Below are 14,312 nucleotides of genomic sequence, written 5' to 3' on the forward strand. Positions count from 1 at the left end.
GTAGGGTGTAGTAGAATGTCTACAATTTTAACAAACATCAAATGAACAAGGTACTCCTTTTGAAACCAATTTCAAAAATCGTATTTCCAAGTTTTCCAAACCAGGCACGAGGAGACCATTTAAGACCATATAAAGCTTTTTGACGCTGACAAACTTGGCCGGTCTCTTCTTGAAGATCACCATGAAGGAAGGCATTTTTTACATCAAGTTGATGCAAAGGCCAATTATGATGAGTTGTTGTAAATAATAAAATGCGCATAGAATTCAATTTTGCTACGGAGCAAAGGTCTCTTCATAGTCTTCTCCATACTCTCTGCGTGAATGTCGTGACAACGAGATGTGCCTTATAGATGTCAACGGATCCATCAACTTTATATTTGAAGGTAAATAGCCATTTGCACGCAACAATATGTTTGTCAAGCAAGAGAGTGACTAATTCCCAAGTTTTTTGTTTCTTAAGATCACACATCTCTTCAACCAAGTCTGCTTTCCATTTGGATCAACCAAGGCATCTGCAATCTTAATAGGAACAAACACAAAAGATATAGATGAAAAGTAAGACTGCTAAGAAGGAGATGGGGATTCATATAGAGCATAACCAATCGGATGATTAGTACACAACCAAGTTCTTTTACAAAGAGTGATTGGAAGGTCCAAGTGTTCTAGTTTCAAAGCTGAAGAGTGATGGTGCTCGAGAAGAGAAGGATTTTTCTTCCGTATAGAGTAAACCTTTAGCTCTTTGGTTAGAGTAGAATTTGGGACACTTCAATGTGGGAATTATCTATAACTAGAAGAGGAAGAGAAGTAAGAAGTGGCGGTGCACTATCCCGTGAACTAAAATAAGGTGCATTTTCAAAGAATGTAACATCTTTTGAAAGATATCTTTTCTGATTCACAAGGCAATAACATTTATATCCCTTTTGAAAGTTTGATTCAATGTATTCAATAACAATAATGGTGGCCATAATGGCCACTGTCATTACCATTATGATATGGGCCTTAAGCCCTTTTCTTTTTTCGTTTTTTTGAAAAAATAAAAATAAAAATGACCCGTAATGGGCCATCACAGGCCATTTTTCCATAATGCATAACAATGTCAACTATTATGTAACTATTTTTGCTCAACTTGGTTTAGGTATCCTAAGAATACAAATTTCGTTGAATGCGGTCCAAGGTTTGTCGAGACGGTCCAAGAATGTAGACAAAGCAAGTGCACCCAAATACTTGAGTGCGAATATAGGTGCATGGAGTTGCATGACTTGCAATAGGAATTTGCTTTTTTCTTTTTTTCTTTCCTCTTCTTCTTCTTTTTTTTTTTTCGTGTGTCATTGCTGATATCCTTTTTTATCAGCTTTTCCCTCCTCTAGCCTTGTTAGCGCTAGTGTTTAAGTTGTCAGCGATATTATTGAATTATTGCCAATAATTTCGTTGTCGTCAGCTCAATGAAACCCAAAACCACAAATATCGTTTCACTTCCAAATATCGGCGAGATTTCGCCGATATTTTCAAAATTTTTTTGGCAATAAAATCAAGTGAAGGTCCAGCGTATAAACTGGAAAATTTAAAAAAAAAAAAATTAAGAAAAAAGAAAATACCCTTCTTCTTTTTTTTCCTTTCAAATCTGTTTGAAAAAATCTTTTTCAGCACCTTGCAAGGAGTTTCGACACAACATTTGTTCTAATAACCTAAAAAATCTTCAATTTAGAGGATTTCAGAGATTTTAATGTCTGGATAGCAATCTTGTTGGGATTTTCCGTAGAAAATTCCTCTACTTTTTTGGAAAGATTCGCCGATTTTTGCGTTTCCCTGTTGAAGATGCCGACTAACGTCCTTTTAGGGTTTGAAAAATAGTCAGTGTTGGTTCCCACTTTCCCCTTTTGTTTACATCTTCCAAACGCAACTGAAGTTGCGGCTTTCAAAACGTGCAGTGTGTCATGCGTGTGATTCTATGGGCCCACCTCAATGCAGGCGTTGTACATCCAGGCCGTCCATTTGTTTTGCCATGTCACTTAATGGGATGGGTCGAAAAGAGAAGCAAATCCAGATCTTAGGTGGACCACACAGTAAAAAATAATGGTCACTAAGCACCCACTGTTAAAATTTTCTTAAGGTCCACCGTCATGTTTATTTGCCATCTAAGTTGTTCATAAGGTCACATAGACCTTGATGAAGGGGAAACATAAATATCTACTTGATCTAATACCTTTGTAGCCCACGAAAAGTTTTTAATGATGAATGACCATTGTTTCTTGTGGTGTGGTTGGTGGTCCACCTGAGATTTAGATCTACTTCATTTTTCAGCCCATGCCTTAAAATAAGCTAGAAAAACATATGGACGTCATAGATATACAACACATACGTTTAGGTGGGCCCCACTGCCATGTCGCACCCACTTGCTGGTTCAAGGTCTACGCAAAGCCTACCACAGGAACTTCCTTTACAGGGAAGCTAGTTTAGTGTTGTGGGGCCCACCATGATGTTTATCACAAATCCACCTCATTCATCCATTTTGCCCAATCGTGTTAGGAAATGGGCCTAAAAATGAGGCATATCCAAAACTCAAGTTGGCCACATGACAGGAAAAAGTGGGTAAGGAAATGTCTACTGTTAAAACCTCCTCGAGCTCCACTGTAATGTTTATATGCCATCCAAACCATTAAAAAGGTCATTCCTGCTAGATGAAGTGAAAACACTATAATATTAACCTGATCTAAAACTTTTGTGGCCCTGCGAATGTTTCAATGGTGGACATTCAATCTCATTGTTTTGTGTCGTGTGGCCCACATGAGTTTTGGATTTGCCTCATTTTTTGTCCCATGTCCTAACATGATCTGGAAAAATAGAGGGACAGAGTGGATTTCTCACAAACATCATAGTAGGCCCCACCCAGCTTCCTGTGCTCTCACAAGCAATCCTCATCCCAGATAATTCCCCGTAAAATGTATTAATTTAAATTGCACAGAGTGAGCAGCCCATGTCACAATTCCATGGACATCGATTGAACAATCATAACCGGTAACTCATAGATGCTTGTTTATGAAAACAAACCATTGGATTTCTTTTATTTTAACCGACCAATTAGTGTACACCAATTTGATACTTAACTTTGGATTTATGATATAACTACACTAGGTACCATAATTTGGACGATTTAATTAGATTACTTGTGTGTCATGTGTGCAATTTCTAAGTACCTGCATATAAAATTCATTTTTTTTTGTATTTTTTAATATTAAAATAAATATATTTTTGGGATATAATAAATTATTCATTTATTTCTTTAAATGGGGCTCATTGAGGCCCATTTTGCCATATGATGAGGATAGGGCGACCGAAAGTGGTCCATTAGGATCCATTGGTTCTATTTAAAGAAAAATAAAAGATTAAATTATTTATTTTTAAATATTTTTGAAAAATAAATTAATAATATGTATAACTAAAAAACAATCAAAAAATCTATTTGCATGGATTATGTAATGAATGGTTTGGATTGATGGGTAGGAGGGAGGGAGGGAGGGAGGGATAGATGGATGGATGGATGGGAGGATGAATGGATGGGATGGATGGATGGATAGATGGGTGGGTGGGTGGGTGGATTGGATGGATGGAATGGACAATTGGATGGATGGAAACTTATTATGTTTTATTCTTAAATATGAAAAAGAAATGTGTATTTAGTCATCTCTTAAAGTTTCATTGAAAAATTCCACAATTTTTTCTATTTTTTCTCGCATTTCCGGTTATCGGCCATATTATTGGCGATAACGATATTGTTTCCTTATCTCCAGCCAGCGAAACTTGTAACAATACCGACAACTCGAACACTGATTAGCGCCTAAAAGAAATATCTTTGTGGCTCATTGCTTTTCTAGATCAGGCAAGGAGATGGTGTGCCCCCCTACCATAGAGGCCTTTTGGATGAGGAGGTAGAGTATATTGATCTTTTGGATAGGCTAAAGTTCGTTAGGCATGGGGATTTTATGGGAGATTCGATGATTTGGAGGGTGCACGGTTCAGGATCTCGGTCCAATCCTTCTACAAATTGCTCGCTGCTTCCCCATCCCCCTCTTGTCATAGTTACCAGTTTTGGAGATATGGGGGCCCCCCAAAAAGGTTGTTGCCTTCATCTAATTAGTGGGAAGGAGTAGAGTGCTTACTATGGATAACCTCATTAAGCGATCCTTGGTGTTGCCCAATATGTGTGTTATGTGCATGATGTCGAGACAGTGGAACATTTATTCCTTCATTGCCCTATCACGAGGAAGATTTGGGAGCATTTCATCTCAAGTCTAAATATTAATTAGGTGATGCCGGGTTCGATTTTGGAATTTTTGGCAGCTTGGCATGAGGGTAGCACGGGAAAGGACGGAAAGGTGGTTTGGAGATTGGTGGTGATGGCAACTCTTTGGGCAATGTGGCATGAATGAAATGGCCAATGCTTCCAGAACAGAGCTAAATCATTTTATTTGGTATATCAGAGAATCAACTCTTGGGTTATCAACTGGGATTCTGAGTTTTTGGAGTTAAATGTTTGTGTTCTTATAGCTCTCTAGGGATTGTAATTTTGTTTGTCTTGTTTTATATTCTTTTCCGTCATCATCCCGATGCGGTTTCTCAATAAAATTTGTTGCCTTAAAAGAAAAAGAAAAAAAAAAAAAAAAAACTTTTTTGTTGTCAAAGGATAATAGTTTGGTCATAAACATTCCTAGAAGCCAGTGTGTATGAGAAGGAATCAAACTCTAAGGCTGAATAAAACAAAGTTAACCAACCTTGTCAATAATGACACAAACTTCGCCAAATTTGTCTTCAGGTATAGAATAGCGCTGCAATACTGCTTGTAGAACCTGCAAATGAGTCCAAAATCATCTCAAGAATGGCAAAATATTGATGGTTAACAAAACATTTATCCATTGCCTAGAAGTAGAACACTTTTCAAATGTAAAAGTCAGTAATTAAAACGTCACACAAAATACCTTTGTTAGTAGGTCTAACTTCATTAAATGAATAAGATGAAACTATCAGCATAAATCTCAGCATAATTTCTTTGGAATCAAATTCAAGAAAGAAACTATAAAGCATAAATCTCGGCATAATTTCTTTGAAACCAAATTCAACAAAAGTCGCACATAAAAATACATATCAACAGGGCACTAGGGAGCTGGATCATACAGATGTCAAGAGCATGGGCTACCCAGATAAGTGATTGCATATTCAAGAGTGTACCCTGCAACAGCTAGAGAGTTCAAAATGCCACATTTCAAAAGACACGGATCCGCCAAATGTCCAAGACGTGGGGGTGGGGGCAAGGTGTCCTGTATCGGTATCGGTTGGTGTAACGGTGACCTCCAAAACCGATACGGATACGGGGGCGTAACGGTGATACAAGGCGTAACGGCGCAAAAAAAAATTTTTGCCAAAAAAATATGGATTAAATCCAGAATATTCTAAGCATTCCAAATATGCATTCATTTATAAATTGGAACATGTTTATGGTGGTGTAACGGTCCACTCTTTGGTGAGAAGTTGTATCGGACTATCTGATGAATTTATAAACCAGATAACCTGAATTTGACTACAAAATTCATATATTTAATTTTCTAACTATCTACTATCAATGATAGATATATTAGAATGAATGTAATATGAAAATATTTTACATTTAGGTGTTTGCAATTATTTTTGAGGGCCAAAATTCATGCGTAAATAAAAAAAAATATAAAATGGCACCCCAAATATATAAAATGCACATTAACATGTTCTACTATGATTAACACATCATATGGCATCATTAAAACAGCAAAAGAATCATTAAAAAATGATTTTTCGAATTTTCAAAAAAATGGTCGAAATGAATGCGTAAATAGAAAAAAATATAAAATGGCACCCCAAATATGTAAAATGCACATTAACATGTTCTACTATGATTAACACATCATATGACATCATTAAAACAGCAAAAGAATCATTAAAAAATGATTTTTCAAATTTTCAAAAAAAGGGCCGAAATAAATGCGTAAATAGAAAAAAATATAAAAAAAATATAAAATGGCACCCCAAATCTGTAAAATGCATATTAACATGTTCTACTATGATTAACACATCATATGGCATCATTAAAACAGCAAAAGAATCATTAAAAAATGATTTTTCGAATTTTCAAAAAAAGGGCCAAAATAAATGCGTAAATAGAAAAAAATATATAAAATATATAAAATGGCACCCCAAATCTGTAAAATGCACATTAACATGTTCTACTATGATTAACACATCATATGACGTCATTAAAATAGCAAAAGAATCATTAAAAAATGATTTTTCGAATTTTCAAAAAAAGGGCCAAAATAAATGCGTAAATAAAAAAAATATTAAAAAAATATAAAATGGCACCCCAAATCTGTAAAACGCACATTAACATGTTCTACTATAATTAACACATCAAATGGCATGATTAAAACAGCAAAACAACCATTAAAAATTGATTTTTCGAATTTTAAAAAAAGGGGCCAAAATTCACGCGTAAATAGAAAAAAATATTAAAAAATTATTAAATGGCACCCCAAATCTGTAAAATGCACATTAACATGTTCTACTATGATTAACACATCATATGACATGATTAAAATAGCAAAATATATTAAAAAAAGTATAAATACCTATTTTTGACGAATTTCTGAAAAATGGCCTACCGAGCTTTGATTCAAAAAAATCTGTAATATAATTTGTTTTTATCTCAAATACCTAGCCAAGGTTGGTCGAAATTAGTAGTAGGAGTGAGAAACAGTTTGGAAGCAAGAAGTTTCAAAAAAACAACAAAAAAATGAGCTAAAAATGAAAAAAAAAAGTTACCGTTACAGGCCCGTAACGGCCCATTACGGCCGTTACACCCCGTAACGGGCCCATATCAGCCGATACGGGTACAAAATCGGGTATTGGCCAATACGACCCCGAAACGCGCAACGGTTCCCACCGTTAACGTTACGTATCGGCCGCGCGTTTCCCACCGTTAACGTTACGTATCGGCCGTTACGGCCGATACGTAACCGTTTTGGCACACCTTGGGTGGGGGCCTTGATTGGGTAACATTTTATGTTGTAGGCATTGTTCTACGTATGACATGGTGTGTCGTAAAGGCCGTTACGTAAAGGTAACGGTGGCAACCGTTACACGTTATGGGGTCGTAACGGCCATAACAGCCGTTATGGAAAAAAAAAAATGACCTGTAATTGCCGTTAACGGCATGTTACATCCCCTATAAAGGCCATAATGGCCCCGTAATAGTCTATTACGGGACATATATATGTTTTTCATACTTTTTAATCAACATTACGGGGCAAATATAGGTTTTTCGAAAATTTCTTCAATAAATAAATAAAAATAATAAAAAAGAGAGACCGTAACGGCCATTAAGGGGCTGTAACAGTCGTCATGCCTCATATCGTAAAGGTAACGGTGGTAACCGTTATGGCCACCGTTACCATTACGGAACACCTTGATGTATCAATGGTATCAACCAGCCAATACCATCAGTATCGCAGCCTGTTGACAAAGGAATTTGTAAAAATCCCCCTTATCGCACAAAATATCGCAAATATCATGATATCCCACTTTATAAAAGTTTTATGGTATTGATCGATACATGCAGTCCATTGCAGGTATCTTTGACATTGAAAAATAGGTGAAATCTTCCAGGAACAATCTTGAAACTTTTATTTTTTATTTTTTATTTAAAAAAGGGGGGGGGGGGGGAGGGGGAGATGTTGCTAGCTACATTTTTGACAACTCCACTCTAGTTGGTTTGCAACAAAACTGGTTTTTGATAGAGAAAATTGCAATCCCAGAGCAGAAATGGGTCAGAACCACTTCGGCGAGAGAAGTTTGTTTAAATTCGTTTCTTTTGCATGGATTAGGAAGAACTGTTTGCGAATCCATATCCATGCATGATTTTCATGAATTAACAAGGCTTTTTATTTAATTTAATTTATTTATTTAGAGGATGACAGTTTATGAATTAGCATGGACAGTGGGTCCTTACTCATGCCTCGGTGGTAGACTTGCAAGAGTTTCAACACGAGGTCATGGGTTCAAGTACCTATTGTGGTGAAATCCCACTAAGGTGTGAGTGTGTGCGGGGTGTGAGTGCGTCTAGTAAAATAAATAAATAACCATGTGGCACCGTTTTGTTCAAATTTAAAGGTGGAAAATTAGAAATTTTCCTTTTTCACCCTTTCAAAATGCAAGTAGAGTGCGGATCCATTTTCACCACCCTTTTAATAGGGCAGCATGCGCTACTCATAAAGCACTCAGGTACTCGACCCACCCATGGATACATCCTTACATAGAAATGAGGGGGCGAAACAAAAATGCTTGGCGGACATGTGGAGTAAGGGGAACATCAAGGAGAGGATGGGATACTTTATCTCCAAGTTCTTCATATCCAACCAGATGTTTACTAATGTAGTTGCGAGCCTACACCATAAGAACATGATTGATGAGGTACAGCAGGAAAACCCAGGTGCGAAGCCTCCTACACCAAAGAAATTATGGGGCATCACCAAAATGAGCTTGGGCAAGAGATGTGGGATTATATTGAGTCAAAGAATGCGTTGTGGAAGACCTATGCATTGACTTTGATGTTGATGGATGGACGTTGGGGTATATCCCTATATGTTTGTTTAATAGTTCTTGTAACATCTCATCCTCATTTGGAAAGAAATTAAAAAATAAAATAACCAAAGTTATGTGGTCGCTCTATGGTGAATAATACATCACCACTTCTTTGGGAACCTATTTTATCAAATGGTGAGGTTTTACAACAATACTCATCACCATACACACCTGACACCCCAAGAGAATGGTGTGCTGAAAGGAAATATTAAGGTCCCATAAGAAGATGAAGGTCGTAAGAGAATGAGATGGTAGGAAGAAGGGAGAAAGAGACAAGCAAAGGGGAAGAAAAGGGCTAGGGTTTTGTGTAGTATTCTCTCTACGACACTAATGTAGGGGCATTTTCACACCGGGCTCGAGTGGAGTCGCTTGTGGGATGCAGAGGCACACTCGAGGTGGGTGGGGCCCATGAGGGAGGTCTCGTGTTCGAGACTCCTCACTGGGGGTGGGTAGCCTGTGAGATGCGGGGACACACTCGGGGTGGGCAACCCATGTGAGGCAGTACCCATGTGATTTGGGGCCCACGAGGGGGGTTCGGCCGAGGTCCTAACCCATGAGATGTGGCGCCTGGTCTATGAGATAGAGGGATTAATTCGCCATACTATAACAGTTCGAGCTTTTAGAGCAAGTGGTTAATTGTCATGCATCAAATTGGTATCAGAGCGGGAGGTCTCGTGTTTGAGACTCCTCACCGAAGGTGATTAATGTAGGGGCATTTTCACACCGGGCTCTAGTGTGGTTGCCTATGGGATGCAGGGGCACAATCGGGGTGGGCGGGGCCCACGGGGGAGGTCTCGTGTTCGAGACTCCTCACCGGGGGTGATTAATGCGCATTTCACACTGGGCTCAAGTGGGGTAGCCTGTGGGATGCGGGGACACACTCGGGGTAGGCAACTCGTGTGAGGCGGTACACGTGATTTGAGGCTCACGAGGGGGGTTCGGTCGAGGTCCTAACCCATGAGATGTGGGGCATGGGCTATGAGATAAAGGGATTAATTCGCCATACTCTAACGGTTCGAGCTTTTAGAGCAAGTGGTTAATTGTCCTACATCAAACACCCCTCTAACATATATTGAAAAAAAAAAAAAGATATGGTACACAGCAGAGTTTACAGACTACACACACACAGAGTACAATACTCCCCCTCAAGTTGGAGCATAGATGTCAATCATGCCCAACTTGACCACTAGACGTCCTACTGCATCTCGACCAAGAGATTTAGTGAACATATCAACGCTCGCTTGAACGAATAAATGGAGTGAAAATTTCCTTGGCAACCACTTTTTCACGAATGAAGTGACAATCGATTTCAATATGCTTCGTGTGCTTATGAAACATAGGATTGCTAGCTATATGAATAGCGGCTTAATTATCACGGTGCAAAGTGATAGGATCAGGAGAGGTGTAACCGAGTTTTTGTGACAACGTCCGGAGCCGCATAAGTTCACATGTTGCATGTGTCATTGCCCTATATTCAGCTTCTGTGGAGGATCGAGTAACCACCGATTGCTTCTTACTCTTCTAGGTGACCAGATTCCCATCAACAAAAGTGCAATAGCTAGATGTAGACCTCCAATCATAAAGGCTACCTGCGCAATCTGCGTCAAAGTAACCAGAGATATGAAGATGACCATGTCGCTGAAAACGCAAGCCTTTACCAGGAGCCAGTTTGATGTAACCAAGGATCCAATATACGGCAGTGAGATGTGTTGTACGAGGAGCATGCATAAACTGGCTCACTACCCCTACTGCGTATGATAGATTAGGTCGAATAATAGTCAGGTAAATAAGACGACCAACCAACCGACAACACATGCCCGGATTTGACAGGGGGTCGCCATCCTCAAGCATTCCAGTTTCAAATAAGAGGTCGAGAGCATATTTTTGTTGTGGTAGGGCAATGCCAGATTTAGATCGAGCCACATCAATGCCAAGAAAATATCGAAGAGTGCCCAAATCCTTTATTGTAAAGCAAGCTTGAAGGAAGGATTTGAGGCAAGTAATACCCGCAACATCATCACCACCCAAAACGATGTCATTAACCTAGACTAATAGAACTATAATCCCAAAAGTACATCGACAGATGAAGAGTGAGTGATCTGAATGACTACAAACAAAGCCGAAGTCTAACAATGCATGGCTAAACTAGTCAAACTAGACTCGAGGGGACTGCTTAAGGCCATAAATAGACTTCTTAAGGCGGCATACCTGATGTGAGCCATTGGTTAACGAAAAACTTGGTGGTGAATCCATATAGACTTTCTCAGCAGGTCACCTTGTAGAAAGGAATTCTTCACATCCAACTGGAATAATAGCCAAGACAGATTTGCTGCCAAAAGAGATTATCACCTGAACTGAGTTGAGCTTCGCTACAGGTGACAAAGTCTCAAAGTAGTCCAAACCATATGTTTAAATGTAGTTCTTGGCTACTAATCGAGCCTTGTATTTGTTAATCGATCCATCTGGGAGGTACTTATTAGAATAAACCCAGTGGCACCCCATGGCCTGCTTGTCCTTACGCAAGGAAACTAGTTCCCAGGTATTGTTCTACTCAAGGGCACACATTTCTTCCATCATAGCTTGCCTCCTCCTGAGGGACTCCTTGATAGTCCTAAGAACAGAGGAAGCAGAGACCAAGGTAGCAAAGGCCCTAAAGGTTGATAAACACTGAAAAGAGATATAATGATTGATAAGATGACGAGCACATGCACGAGTAGACTTACGTAAAGGAATAGGAAGATCATTAGAAGATGGAAGGATTGTACCTGGATCTCCCTGAGATTTAGGTGGTATGATGGGAATCTTGAGCGGTAGGGTATTTCTTTCATCGTTGATACACACACAATGGTTTGAGAGGTTCAGGAGGATGGGAATCTTCATCAAGAGATGGAATCGAAAGAGGATCGGGGTGATTCAACAAAGTCTCCCCCTGACTTGTAAGAGGATCATGTAGCGAATTCCCTTCAAGTGAAAAGTAGGGGACCCTCAAAGAAAGTGACATCCGCTAACACATATTTCTTGCGAGTAAGGGGATTGTAGCATTTATAGCCCTTCTGAGATCGAGAATATCCCAAAAATACACATTTTTCCAATCGAGGACTGAACTCGTCATTACTACCATCAACTTCGTCAACAAAACAAGTGCATCCAAAAACTCTGCGGATAATGAAAATTGATGGGGACATCACGCACACACGCACGCCCCCCTACGCACATACGCAAGGAGGGCCCCACCATCAATCCGGATCGATGACGACGTCTAGGGAGGGCCTCCTAGTTAGAAGACTGTGTTTTGGTTCGTTGGAGTGGATCCGATAGTCATGTGAATCCCACCATGAGTTCTGATGATCGTGGCCACTATTCTAATTAATCTAGTACTTTGGGTTTGTTTATTATTATTATTAGAAATATCATGGACGGTTTAGATTCTTTTGATTAGTTGTTATTTTTTATTACTTCGTCTCCAAGTAATAGGTTGCACACATGACGCGAGTTTTGGGGTATAGAGATTTATTATAAATAGGCACCCCTTGTAGTCTTTTTTTTCTCAATGAAGATTAATAAAATTGTTGCATTTTTCTGCTCCTCTAAATTCCTGAGTTGTGGAGATTCAATTGAGTGCGAAACCCTCCCTTCCTCAAAGGGCTGACTACTGTGGTGCAAAACCACACCTATCCCGATTCGCCCCCACCTTCTTCCATCCATATTCCTCTCCTCCTACAAGCATTCCATCTGCAAATCCATCAATATTTGTAGGCGTTTCTCTCTGCAGTAGATTTTCAGAATCCGGTCCTGCAGGAAGGCTGAAACTTCGGCGGAGTACCACGCACAAACCGTGCATCGGATCGAGTTGAAATTTGGGGGGTTTGGAGTCCATCCCTGGCCGACCAAGACTAAGGTGGCCTTTTTCTGAATAGTGGGCCCCACACATGTGCGGCCGGGATCACACGCACGTGCGTCTAGGCCACTGCTGTTGTCCACACGTGCGGCACTTCTCTAGTTCGTCTCTCCTCTCTTTCATTCCTCTTTCACCAAAAATCCCTAAATTACTCAAATCCCCAATTTTATGCCCTTTCTTCAACCTTAGGGTTCTCCGAATTGAAATTTCTGAATCTCTTAGATTGAGGAATTATTTCTGTGCATGTGTGGATGAATTTACCCTCCTTTGATTCTTGTTTGGTCTATAATTTTGATTGATTTGGCCCTAGCATGTGTAGACCTGGATCCGCATAAGATTCCCCTTAATTGAGTGTTTGAACGTTTGTGTGGGATGTAGAATTTTGTGTAATTGTTTCTAAACTAGTGTGATCTAAAGCCTGGAAATCTTACACATCATACTTGAATTTCATGTCCTGCATCAAAAATGCTTTGTCATGAGGATGGAGTATTTCAAAAGAGGATTTATTCTATAGAATTTGAGATGGAAGTCTATTAATAAGAAAAGCAGCAGTAAATAAAGCATTGTCCTAGAAACTTTTCAGAACATTCATACCGAGAAGGAGAGCACGAGTAACTTCGAGAAGATGGCAGTTCTTCCTTTCGGCAATACCATTTTTTTGTGGAGTCCTTGGGCAAGAAGTCTGAGATAGTATACCATGATCCCGCAAAAAACCCAAGAAGGATTTCGATATATATTTGTCGTCGTTGTTAGATCGAAGAATTTTAATAGAACATTGGAATTGACTGATAACTTCGTTATAAAAGACCTTGAATATATCAAACACTTCATGTTTAAATTTCATAAGATAGATCCATATCATTCGAGAATGGTCATCACTGAAAGATACAAAATATTTGTAACCAAAGGTAGAATCAATAGATGTCGGACCCCAAACAATAGAATGGACTAGTTCAAAAGGTCTAGGTTTCTGTCCAATTGAGCTGGGAGGAAACACAGTTCTATGATGCTTACAAAATTCATATGTATCACAACATAGAGGTTCAAGAACATTAATAGAAGGAAAGATAAGCTTTAGTCTTAATAAAGATGGATATCCTAAACGACAATGCCATCTAGATACAGAGTCTCTATCTAAGGACAAAAGGCTCATAGGACTCGCATGAGTATCATCAAGAAGGTAGACCCTGGCACATTCACAGCCCCACCAATCATCCACTTTGTTTAGAGGTTTTGAAAGACACAATATTACAAAGCAATTTAATGACTTGGTAAGAAAGCTAACAGACAACAAGTTCAATGGAAAAGAAGGAACACGTAGAATAGAAGATAACTGCATGGAGGGATAGAGGGTAATGGAACCAGTCCCGGAGATGCAAGATCAATTACCATCTACAACTATAACAAAGCTCGATTGACTAGAAGTTTGATAAGAGTCAAAGAGGTGGAGCTTACCGGTCATGTGAAACGTAGCCCCAGAGTCAATGGCCCAGGAGGGAGACGAAGAGGACACGTGGAGAGTAGTACCTAACTGGGCCAAGCTAGCATTGGAAGTAAATCTCGCGTCTCGATTATGACAATGTATCAAAGCATCATACGCCTCCCTAGATATAATGACAGAATTGCCTGAAGCAAACATGTCGTAGGATAATGCTGAAGGCATCGAACGAGTCTTCTCATAATCGAATTACACTGGACTAGTCATACAAGCACCTTCCCACAAAGGTCGGCTAACAATTTCCCAACATCG

At 39.3% G+C, this 14,312-nt stretch overlaps 1 protein-coding gene across 3 annotated transcripts in view; it reads right to left on the reverse strand.

The window, feature by feature from the left end:
- The window catches only part of LOC131243089 (histidine--tRNA ligase, chloroplastic/mitochondrial), a 64,078-nt gene that overhangs the window by 27,970 nt on the left and 21,796 nt on the right, over positions 1–14,312 (reverse strand). For all 3 annotated transcript variants that reach the window (XM_058242180.1, XM_058242179.1, XM_058242178.1), the window contains one exon: positions 4,770–4,844. In XM_058242180.1, coding sequence (XP_058098163.1) covers positions 4,770–4,844 — 75 coding nt within the window. The remainder of the gene's footprint in view (positions 1–4,769; positions 4,845–14,312) is intronic.

The sequence above is a fragment of the Magnolia sinica genome, chromosome 4 (assembly GCF_029962835.1).
Source record: "Magnolia sinica isolate HGM2019 chromosome 4, MsV1, whole genome shotgun sequence".
Taxonomy (NCBI): domain Eukaryota; kingdom Viridiplantae; phylum Streptophyta; class Magnoliopsida; order Magnoliales; family Magnoliaceae; genus Magnolia; species Magnolia sinica.